The sequence below is a fragment of the Amblyraja radiata genome, chromosome 24, assembly GCF_010909765.2.
Source record: "Amblyraja radiata isolate CabotCenter1 chromosome 24, sAmbRad1.1.pri, whole genome shotgun sequence".
NCBI classification, from domain to species: Eukaryota; Metazoa; Chordata; class Chondrichthyes; order Rajiformes; family Rajidae; genus Amblyraja; species Amblyraja radiata.
Genome location: NC_045979.1, coordinates 1,840,018 through 1,852,523, shown reverse-complemented (window position 1 = coordinate 1,852,523; position 12,506 = coordinate 1,840,018). Strand labels below are relative to the sequence as shown.

The 12,506-nt window shown below is 42.4% G+C and overlaps 1 protein-coding gene across 1 annotated transcript in view; it reads right to left on the bottom strand.

Moving 5' to 3' along the window:
* The window catches only part of rbm15 (RNA binding motif protein 15), a 25,094-nt gene extending 13,854 nt beyond the window's left edge, over nt 1–11,240 (bottom strand). The window contains exon 1 of the mRNA XM_033042257.1: nt 7,011–11,240. Coding sequence (XP_032898148.1) covers nt 8,305–10,791 — 2,487 coding nt within the window. The 5' untranslated portion in view covers nt 10,792–11,240 and the 3' untranslated portion in view covers nt 7,011–8,304. The remainder of the gene's footprint in view (nt 1–7,010) is intronic.
* Nucleotides 11,241–12,506: the final 1,266 nt, after the last annotated feature.

Sequence of the window (12,506 nt, the reverse complement as noted above, 5' to 3'; positions counted from 1 at the left end):
CAGATGATTGAAACATGAAATAAAGAGAAAAGCAAAATCAACCTATCTTTTGTCAGAAGATGATGTACAATGATTTTCCACAAAAATCCACTGAAACACGTTTGCTTTTACCTCTTTCAGGCAATGTGTTTTAGTTCCTGCCTATTTTCAGATTTTCTGTTTTCAGTTCAGGAAACTGCTTAGCCCCAATGACAAAGACAAGAACACTAGCTCAAAACATAGTGAAATCAAAGAATATAGATTGATTTCCCCATCCAATGTTTTTGCTACAAGATTTTTACTGATAAAGTGCTTCCTCAATCAAATGCACTGTTGGCAGATCAAAGTACAAATGCAAGCAAATCTGTTGAGGGCTCTTTGCATTCTAAACTTCATCTTGCACAGCCTTTAAGCAAGATGAAAGTTTTAAAACTGCCCATCTCATAAACATAGAAGGAAAATTCTTCAGTCTTCTTGCATCATAAATATGAGAGATTGAGCCGCATGAGCAGATAGTTTAAATCCACATTTCTAATGATCGCAAACATTGTAAAATGCGAGTGCAATTAGGCATGAATTGTATGGAGTTATCCACTAAAGGAAGATACAGCACTCACAATGGCCCTTTCAATCTTTCTGGCAAATTAAAATTTTAAAAAGTAAATGAGAAATAACAGTACATACAAGAATGAATGATCTGGATTCAAGGATCAGACTTTCAATAAACAAAACTGCATCTGAGAAGATGAAGCAATCCAGAGCTACATCTACATCAAACTATAGATTATCAAGAATATATTATGAAATTCTAAAAAAATGTAACACAAAAAAAACTACGCAATACACCTTAAAAAATGTACTGCAGAACAAATGTAAAAAAAGTCTTCATATACTCTGTACGATGATCACTTTAAAATTTGTGATTCCATTTCCATTGGAGAAAAGCATAACATTGTATGCTCCTGAATTGATGGCACAGGTATTAAGCATACATAACATGGAAAAAATGGTTAACTTTAGAATAGGGACCTGTGGTCCTAGTGTTAAAAATTAAAAATACAACTGTTGAAAACTTAGATTGACCATCTGGATAAAAAAAAGTTAATGTTATCAGAGGGAGAATAACCAAAATGTTTAATTGCTTACTCAGTTACTTTCATTTTAATCAAGAAACATAGAAAACAGGTGCAGGAGTAGGCCATTCGGCCCCTCGAGCCTGCACCGCCATTCAATATGATCATGGCTGATCATCCAACTCAGTATCCTGTACCTGCCTTCTCTCCATACCCCTGATCCCTTTAGCCACAAGGGCCACATCTAACTCCCTCTTAAATATAGCCAATGAACTGGCCTCAACTACCTTCTGTGGCAGAGAATGCCAGAGATTCACTACTCTCTGTGTGAAAAATGTTTTCCTTATCTCGGTCCTAAAAGATTTCCCCCTTATCCTTAAACTGTGACCCCTTGTTCTGGACTTCCCCAACATCGGGAACAATTTTCCTGCATCTAGCCTGTCCAACCCCTTAAGAATTTTGTAAGTAACTAAAGTTTCAGGTAACAAAGATCTGAATGTATTGAAATTAGGTAAATTGTCCAATATAATAAAAATCTTATGCACATCTGAAGATGTTGATGTCGTGATTGGATCATATATTTTAGGAAATAGGACTTTGAGGGGAAATGGCTCAAGTTACAATTTCCAAAAACATAATTTTATTTCCTCACCTATACCATAATTTGAATTATCCTGAACTTCATACATTATCATTTGCAATTACCCATAAAAAAAACGAGCAGTGGAGCCGTATCCAACAAACACCACAGTCCCCTCAAGTTAGCGTGTTTAACCCTGGTGGACATCAAAGTATCAATATTCAACCTAATTTTCATAATACATTACTTTAAATAAAAACTTTTGATATCTCCACAAAGAAATCTGTACTACACAAGATAGTTGGTATTATTTACAATACAAAACCAGGACTGAATTCAGGAGGCAGTTTACACAAGGTAATTTAAGACTTTAAAAGGTTTTCGTTTCGAACAGTACAAGATAGTCCTTCATTATTTTAACCCCACTTCAAAAACCTTACCTGGGTGCAAACACCAATAGTGATAAACAGTGTAAACACCTTTGTAGACAGAAAATCCAGAGCATCAGTTGGTGAGAATCAAATGTCTTGTAGACACTGCAGTGCAGGAGTGCTTCCTCCCTCATCCTTCACAAAGCGTTTTAACACAGCAGCCGCAAATGAAACTCAGACCAGGCGTCTTCTGTTAGTTAACAGTGCAAGCTTATCAGCTAGTTACTGGGCAACTCTATTCATTTTTAAAATACATAAAATGGTCTCCTAGGTCAAAACACTCGAGTTGAAATCTCACTGTGATGAGTTGACAGACAATACCGGTCTGAGTGAGTTTGGGTACCTAAGAAGGACATGCACATCCATGGGGTGTGAAACTGGTATAAGCCACAACGTATCCGTGAAATAAGGCATCAGTAACATAGTAAAAGTATATTTAAACCGACTGCTAGCCCTGACGAAATATCAGACGTATTGTACCTTTTCTTCCTCTTCAAATTAAGAACTCAAATGGCATGCTTTTAAAGCTCCAGGACATGGGGGCACTGCCTCAATTCTAGGCACCAGTCGAGAAAAGCAGAATATTTATTTGGGGAGGCATGGAACGCCTTGTTTTTTTGTTTGGTCATGGGTTGCAAGAGCGAAACTTATTTTCAAGGATTCACAATCTTCAAATACTTCAGATCTGTCGGATCAAAAATAAATCATAACTTTAAAATAACTTTTCTCAAGCAATTCTGGATCTTCAATTAGAACGGTATCACGATGATCAGCCAGTGGTCAATTCTCAGCATTTGGAAATGGGGAAACGCCCCACCATTTCTTTCTTGCAGGCCACTGTTAGGGTAACGGTGACGCTGATGCTTCCTCCTCAAATAACGGGGGTTTCCAAAACAAAATGCCTCGCAAATGTGCACAAGGGGTCATTTTTTTTGCTTCATTCAAACTTACTCCAAGGCAGATATTTTTTTCCTCAAAAGAAAACACATTTTATTGATTTTGGTTGACAACATAATCAGCTCAACGCACGTGTGTCTGTGAACGCCAGTATTCAGTTGGTTGAGCCCGAATAGCTTTTCCTTTTTCCCCCAGTAATCAGTTATAAACAGCACACAGCAGCAGATCATTTTCCCCTCAAAACACAGGACCTGGTTTCACATTAGAAGATACAGGAACTTTTTTATATATTTTTCAAGCTGCCATTCCAGCTCTTTAAAAACAAACAACAGAAATTTCCCCCTGCAAAAGGCCATTTTACTTCACACAAATATCGTCTTCAGCTTGTACGAAATTCCAGCGGAAGTCTCCTCCTCAGGTTTGTCATTCAAACATTGTCATTGAATTTTGCAGGAAAGAAATATCAAATTAGACAAAAACATGCAACAGCAGCTTCTACATAACTAACAATAATACAGTAATTGTACATATAGCCTCAACAAAAAAAAAACATCACTAAAGAAATTCTGTTGGCATGCTACTGAATAACTGGTTCTTACTAAGGCACCCATAAGACCCTAGCTTTCTTAAACAAATGCTTTGATGCAGAGTTGTCAAAGACATGGTGTAAAAGCTGATATTTTTCTCCAAGATAAAAGTCCTATGTTAAATAGCCCCCAAGCAAAGCTTTCAAAAGCGAGTCTGCAGACTTGCCTAAAGTTCAAGATCTTCAGTAACTCTTCTTCATTTTCATTTACAATCAAAATCTAACACTGGTTCCATTTAGATTGAAAAACAAAATTAAGACCACTTATTTGCATATTGGGGATATCTGCACGAAAATAGTGTGTGCCATGGCTGTCAGGAATTGGAAAGAGAATAACGTGTTGGACTTTGAGAAATGTTATAAAATGTTTATATTGATAGTTGTGTCCAAGACTAACTGGCTCAATCACAGGTAATTTAAAACATACCCAATTCATACTGGTCCTCCAACCAAATCAATGGGCTGCAGCAGCACAATGGCTAAACACTGTGCAGCAAGTCTCCAAAAGGTCACCTGCCTCTGCTGGAACATTACACTTCCAGCAATGAACAGTTAAATCTGAACATGCTACACTGGGCAGTGACACCACATCGGGCTGCCTACAGTTTAACTCATTTCTGTAAAAGGGTCAGGTTGGGGGTAGGGGGCAGAAAGAGGAGAAAAAAAGTGGATCAACAACATTATGCAGAGGAAAACAAGGAAAATACTGATAACACTAGCTATTCTGGACTTTTTGAGTATCTGGTTACAGTGGCAACAATCAAGCCTGAAGAAGAATGAGCTGGTTGCTTCTCTTCACAATTACAGATGAGTGGAAGAAGCAGGCAAAGACTAAGCAAGCCAAGGGCAATGAGGATAATACCCAACTTTTAAAACTAAGCCTACATTTGAGAGTTTAAAACTAAGCTTACAATTGGAATATGACTGTCTTTCCAAACTGGTATATTAGACACCAGTGTAAGCAAACCTAAGAAATTGCCCAGTAAATCTACAGGGGTTGGAAGCAAATTAGAGAATCTTTACTGAAAGGAGCTCTAAACTTGATACATCGTCATTTTTTTTTTAGAAAGCCAACATTAACACTCATCTGACTCTATACTGGGCTTAACTCTATTGTCCAAATATGTTCAAGTTATCATTAGACATAGAAGATAATCTAACTTGCAAAATAATTGCACATTATGTGCACCTAGACCATGAGGCAACTTTCCAATTGTCCATGTTATGATTGTGATTAAATCATTCAACTAAAACTATTTTTGTTTCCATTTCACTGCTTAAAATTATTCAAAATAATAGTGCACACAGACTGCCTTTCATAAATTAATCCCCATGCCAATTTAATTAGACAATCAAAGCTCGGCAGTTCAGACATACCTAGTTTGTGCATATTTTCCATTCTCCAAAGTACCATACAAAGATGGCAAAAGTACTCATTGAGCTTTAAGCACAAAAAGTGTCCCTAAATTTCAGTTTTTAAAAGTTTTTTGTCATCACTCTTGGCGGAATTTGTTGTCAACATGTTAGTGTGTACATGCTTCCACCTAATTAGACACAAGACTGCACAAGATGCTGGAATCAGGAGCAAAACAAAGAATGCTGCAATTAACATTTCCGGTCAGAATCCCACACCGGCATTAATCCCGGAATGTTAATTCCTCCTCCTCCCTCCCCCCACCACCACAGATGCTACTTGACCTGTTGAGTTTGTCCAGCGGTCTTATTGTTTCACATAATTTACGTTGCCGAATTGAAATTGTCATTAGAAAAGGCCAGTTATAACAGAACAAAGATAAAATTACTCCTTGGATTGTGTGGCACACAGCAAAAATTGCTGCATTAAAATGTGCTAGAGATTTCTTATAAAAATACCCTCTCAAGCATTTCCATTTACCCATACATACACAAGGGATGTGGGATGTGGTAGAGGGATTGTTTTGCAATGCATTTCCCTTTATTTTCTTCCCTCCTTTGAATGTTCCCATTCACAGCTCCAAAGATCCCAATAGCAATCTCTCAGAGGAGCTGTGCCATTCAATCCTCGAGCAGAGGTCAGGAGTAAGCACCTGCTCCCAGCATGAGCTCCAACGGCACAGTGAGAGTTCAGCTGGTGAAGGAGAAGGATCTTCTCACGGCTAATAGGGAGAAATAATTATTGGCATCCTTACTAATAACACCCATATCCTTTTTTTTTTACAAAACCCATTTAAAATTTACCCCAGGGAAGAAACGACGTTTCAGTCACAGCAGTTAGATCTGCAGATTGAACAAAAACAGGCAATAAGAGCACAGGAAAGCAGTGTTCTTTTTTTCAAAAGAAATGTAAAACAGTGGCCACATCCAATCCCAAGTCCTTGAGAACAGAACTGTAAAAAATAAACTACACAGTTTAACCCTGCAAACTAAAGCAATCTTTGTGAGGGCAAGCACTGATTCTCAGCGCTTTTATGTGAAAGTTTAGGGAGCTGGGAAAGGGATTTTTTTTCTCCCATAAATCTGGAAAGAGTGATAAAAATGTCAAGTAAGCAGAGCAGTAAAAATCTGTGGAGGCACAAATGACTGGGGATGCTGGAATCTTAAGTAAAACACAAATTACTGAAGGAACTCACTGGGTCAGACAGCATCTGTGGAGGAAATGGACAGACAACGTTTTGGGTCGGGACCTGAAAAAAAGCGCTTGACCCAAAACATCGCCTGTCCATTCCCTCCGAAATGCTGCCTGACCTGCTGAGTTACTCCAGCACTTGGTATTTTACTCAATAACCGTCTGTGAGATCCTAAATTAACCATTTGTTCACATCACATTGACTGAACTGCTGAGCGTTTAAAGCCTTCTCTGATTTGGTGAGATTCCCACAATTTTGCAATTTATTTGTATTAGTCAGTGTGCACTTGCATACATTTACATTTTTTCATTTGAAATAATGTTTATATCACATTTCATGCCTGTATACTTGTTCAAACAGCCTCTCATTGGGGCAAGAAACACAGCAAATGAAATAGTTGCCTGTTTTGCGGCAAATTATTAACTGACTGCCACACAAGAATGGAAGCGCTGGTTTTGTTTCTTAAACACAAATGACAATGTCCAACTGTACATCAAAACCTGCAAATCCAGACAGTGTGCAAATCTCACCTAAAATTTCTTTCACATCATCTCAAGTGATGAGCAGCACTTTGTTTATAGATTCCAGGGAATAAATCTGTCAAGGTGTTAGCTTCAGTTATTTTTTCTTCCCCATGTTGAATTAGATTTGATCATATCTCACAAAACCCAGATTAATGGGAAAACAAAATGTATAAAACATATTATGATGCCTGTCAAGCTTTCATATCATTGATGCTGCAAACAGCACAATGTATAAAAGGTGCTGACACTTTCTGGGTTGGTAAAAGACCTATGTAAATGCTCATACTGAATGAGCATTCATCCCCCCCCCCCCCCCCCCCCCCCCCCCACCCACTCCCAAAACAGCCCTCCACAGAACAAGTATACAGGCAGGCATATTTTCAGAAAGTCACACATTTTTGTTAAACCCAGGATTTGTGGTATTTAATCCATCATTGCCTTAACACATGGCCCAAAAGTTCACTTTATTGCCCACTCAGTAGTTGGAAAGGCTTAAGTTACTCTCTTTGGGCATGTTAAATATTAATAAACACCTTTGCAGCCTTTGGACTGAGATCCATATGATTAAAAAATATTTTCCAGATCATTAGGCAAAAGGCAAAAAATGATGTTTCAGTGTTAGTTTGAGAATTAATGGTGTCCAAAAGATATTAAGTGCAAAAAAAAAACTGCCTACAATGTTTACAGCACATTACATATAACAGTTTGCAAGGTGTCTGTACTCCAATATCAGTTACCTCATTTACAAAACCAGAAAATTACTAGATTTTGAACAAATGTTTTGCCCTTCAATAAAGATTTCAGTAATAATGTTAAGTATGACTCTTGGGACTCTGTGTTTCCAATAATATAATCTGCTTGAAGAAACAACCACTGGCTTCCAGCACTGACAGGTATGCGTTACCTTAAACAATGCAGGAAGCATTCAAGCTTTATACAATTCACGGCTTTTGTTCAATACTGAGAGATTGTGTATTTAAATAGTACTGGATACTGGAGGTTGAAATAAAATAAGAGTAAGGGTAAAAGGACCGAATTTAAGGATACAATCGTTTTTATTTAATTAAAAGGAAAAGGCAAGGTGGGTGGTGAATAAAAAATGTGTGGGCTATTTGACTTAAAGACACGTACGTGGCCATAAGCCCATTATAGAAGTGGCCATATTTGGTATTAGGTGAGCATATGCTGAGGGAGGGCGATGAATTTCACATAACTAACTACTGTACAATCAACTGGGTACAGACCATGTAACAGATGCAAGGCTGTTGAGCCAGTTGGTAGTTCTGCAGTAGGAAGATAGATCCCTTTGAGAACAATGTGGCTAGGGTCTGACAAAAGGAAACAAAGCACTGGAGTAATTCAGCAGGTCAGGCTGCATGTCTAGAGAACATGGATAGGTGACGTTTCGGGTCGGGACGTTACCCATCCATGCTCTCCAGAGATGCTGCCTAACCTGATGAGTTACTCCAGCACTTTGTGCCCTTATGTGTACTAACCAGCATCTGCAGTTCCTTCTTTTTACAAAGTGTCTGCCAGCTCCTTCACGTTTTGCAGTTTGTTGAGTTTTACCCCTTTGTATCCCATACATATCACAATACACAACCACATCAAACAGTACAATCTCAATTCTAAGCTGCACCACGTACAATTATTATAACTAGACAGTCTTCTTCAGATTTGGCCAGGGCTCGAGCAGAGGTTTGCAGATACTGTTGAGAAAAATCACATGGAGGGAAAGCATGGAGCACACCTGTGTGGTCCTTCTCTTTGCTGCCTCCAACAGGCAGGCTGATGACTCCAGCAGCCTGCTTTTGTTTTAGGTAGGACACCAAGTTCCTCAGTGGTCGCTGTGGTGAAGTGGCTTGCTCTAGGCCAGAGGACATTCCTTCCACATTTTCCATGCTGTTTAAAGCTGGTACGGCCAATAGCACACAATAACCATTGGTGCCAGATGCTTTGATGCGTCTTGTTACCTCATCCAATTTAGGCTGATCCAGTCGTAAGCGCTGAGTGATTTTTAACTGTGCTACCTTTCCACCAGTCGAGACATCCACTAATAAGTTGGTTGCAACGCTCAGATCACCCTCGAGAAAGTGCATGTTTGTGGAGAACGAACTATTTTTCAGAACCAGCATTCCGTGCCAGGCTACGTTCAGTTTGCGATCATGTTCCTGAAAGTTGTCAGATGCTTTGGCATTGAGATCGGACTTTGATTTGCTCCTCAGGGGGCTCACGCACTCAATAGTTCTATGCTTGCGATCTTTTTCCTTTTCCAGTAAGCTTGTGGCTTTGGCCTCATGTTTGCCACAAGAGACTTTTTCTGTGCTGTTACGCCGGTCTCTGCTGGGTGAATACCGCTCGTTCTTTGCATCACGGTCAGAGTCACTGTGACGCCCACCATCTCGGCTGCTATTGCCCGGGCTGCGATCTGGTGAAATACAACGACGCTTTCTGGACCTATCGTTACTGGGTGAGCAATCAGTCGGGCGCACATCCACAGGTCCTCTCCTTTTCCTTCTTTGGTCCCAAGTCTGCAAGATATGTTCACGGTCACGGTCAAGAGACCAGCTATCCCGGACTTCGCGATCAATGTGCTCGAACGGTTCATGGCTAGTTCGATTCCTTTCCCGAACAGACAGGACATGCCAATCATTGCCTGGAAAAAGGTCCCTTTCTCGAAAATGCATTGGGGGAGAGTTCCTTTCCCTACCCCTCAGACACTCTGCACCACGAGGAAGGAGGCCATCTCCAAGTAAATCAAAATGGGGAAGAGGCAAGGCCTGTAGATACTGTTGAGGGTATCGATGCTCAGTGTCAGCAAAGTCAACTCTTAGCCGCCGATCTGGTCCACCCAAGGGAAAGCCGCGCATCTGAGTGCAAGCAGCTTGAGCTGCATCCAGGCTTTCATACTGAATGTAAGCCCAGCTGTCTCCTTTTCTGTAGTCAATCGATCTGATGGTGCCAAAGCGGTCAAATTCCCTTGCAAGACCAGCTACAGGAACCCAGGCACCTAATCCACCAACCCACAAGCGAGTAGTGGGAGTTGCTTTCCCATAACCAATCTTAATGGGATTTCTTCCAATCACCTTGCCAGACATTGCAATCTTAGCTCTGTGAGCCATGTCTAAATTTTCAAATTTCAAGAAGCCATACGAGTTTCCTTGACCTCGAGGAGGCCTTTTGATATCCACCTCCAAGATAACTCCAAACCTCTCAAATGCGAGCAAAAGATCATTTTGTGAAACAGAAGGATCCAGGTTTCCAATAAACAATGTCCTATTTGCTCGCTTGTCATCTTCTGGCAAGATGTCATCTTCCCTGAACGCAGTTCTCTCAAGTGCATAGGCAGCTCGCCCACGGCCTTCATAAAAGGCATAATCACGTTCTCTCTCCAAGTCTCTCTGGGGAGGTGGTGGTGGTGGTGGAGGTGGTGGTGGAGGTGGCGGCACGATTTGCCGGCCCAAAGAACTACGCTGTTGAGCTCGATGTTCTCTGTACCCAAGCGCGGCTGGTGATAGAGATCTCTGTCTATGACGATTGGCCTGGACACTGGGTGCAGAATACCCATCCAACTCGGGCGAGTAACTTCTTCCCTTTGGTGGAGGATAAACTGTTTCAATTTTTAGAGGACGATCGTGTAGCACCAATCTGCCCTTGGCATGCCTGGCAGCCTTTGCATCCTCAGAGTGCCTGAAATTCACCAGAGCCACCCTTTCATCCCCATCCCTGGATATTTTCACACTAACATCCCCAAACTTCTTGAACTCATGGAAAAGACCATCCTCGATGGCACCATCGCTCAACTGGGAACCCAAATTGCTGATCTTCAAAGTTTTGTATTCACCAGGTTGTCTCTCATTTCTACTAGTCCTTGAAGAAGCAGAAGACAGGCTCAAGTTATTAGCAGTCCGGTTGGGGGCATAGACCTCGTAATCTCGGTTATTGGTCCTTTTGCCGCTGATATTACGAGTCCTCTTGGCATTGCCATGGTTCTTGTTGTTCCTGTTGATGCTGTTGTGGTTATTCCCCATTTTCCTGGGCTGCTGGTGGTGGCCTCCTCGCCTTTCCTCCCCTCGTTTGCCACCAGCTTTGGGCGAGACGTCTTTTTCCTTCATATTCCTTCGGGGTCGCAGTTTAAATCCCGGCCGAGGCGGATAGCGGGCTGAGATCCTGTGTGTGCGGGGATGTGGGGAGCAGAGAGCACTGCGTGGTGCCGCCGTGGCCGTGGCTCCTGCCGGGCCGCCCGTCCTTCCTTCCTTCACTGAAGCGGCTTCATGGCCTTCGGTCTAGGGGCGGGCGGGGTGGCGGGCGGGCGAGGGGGCTGGAGCTAACGCGGGCACAGATACAGACCACAGGTACAGACGATGCCGCCGCCGGCCCTCCCTCCCCGGGGTGAGCGGCCGCCCGATGGCCGACAGAGCTTGGTGTTTACGCGGTATTTTCGGTGCAGATGTTGAGCGACGCCGCGGATCCACTCAGCTCGCGGCCGCCATCTTGTCCATGTCCCGCCCCTTTCCCCCGCGCGCTGATTGGTCCCCGCGCCCGTCACTCACCCGCACAATGGCGGCGGGAACAGGTTTTATTTCTGATTACGCCGCGCGGGCTCGAGTGGGCTTCACATTACGGCTCTCGTTGCAGCAACACCAACAAATAATATATGTGCGACTTGGGCCGAACTAAACAAGTTGCTCGGCTCGTCCCGCCCACACCGCCTGGCCATTGGCCCGGCCCTATGGCGGCCTGGTCTATGACTGGCTGCCTCACACGTCAATCAGACCGCAACCACGCCCCCTCCTTATATAACCCCATTTATGGCACTTTTACCCAAAGACGTGATCTTTGCTTTTACCACATCCTAATCCGCTGTCAATGGAGATGCATCTGTGTCTACTTTGGCCATCCAGCCAATTGCTCACATTCTCATTGTTCACAGGGCTGCATCACATTGAAACAAGCCCTTTGGATCCTACTTGGCATCTTGGGCTAGTCCCATTTGGCCCATATCTCCCTAAACCTTCAATGCAAAAAACTGCAGTAATTCAGAGTCTGGCTGAATTCCTTTTTGTGTCTATCTGCAGTTCCTTTGTACACATTCTTTCTAAACCCTGCCAGTCCATGTCCCTGCCCTTTTCAAAGTCAGAATTACAGACTTTGTAACTTATGTTGAATAATTTCTGCCACTTGTCAAGTCTTGGAAGGTGGGACTAGTGTAGATGGAACCTCTTGGACAACAAGGGCTAGTTTGAATTTCTGAATTTCTTTATCCAGAGGGTGGTGAATCTGTAGAATTCACTGCCACAGATGGCTGTGGAGGCCAAGTCATTGGGTATTTTGAAAGCTGAGATTGACAGATTCTTGATTAGGAAGGGTGGCAAAGGTTATGGGGAGAAGGCACAAGAATGGGGTTGAGAGGGAAAGATAGATCAGCCATGATTGAATGGTGGAGTAGACTCAATCAACCAAATGGCCTAATTCATCTCCTGTCACTTATGAACTTGGGCCAAAAGGGCCTTTCTCTGTACTGTCTGACTGTGACTCCATTTTGTTTCCTCTCCAGAATTACATAAGCTTCACATACTAGAGTAGACCATTAGTGCTGCCATGGTTCTCGTCTTAAATACATTTAGCATCTTGGGCCTTGCTGTATTCAGTGTTGGGTCACACCCCTTGTATGACCCCGTTGGGTCCCGTTGAGGGTTTAGTTTGTAGCGGGTTTTTAAATGTGTATGTGTGGGGGGTGGGTGGGGGAAACTTTTAAATCTCTTCCCTGCATGGAGACCCGACCTTTTACCTGTCGGGTCTCCGTTGCCGTTGGGGCCTAGCGCCGTGG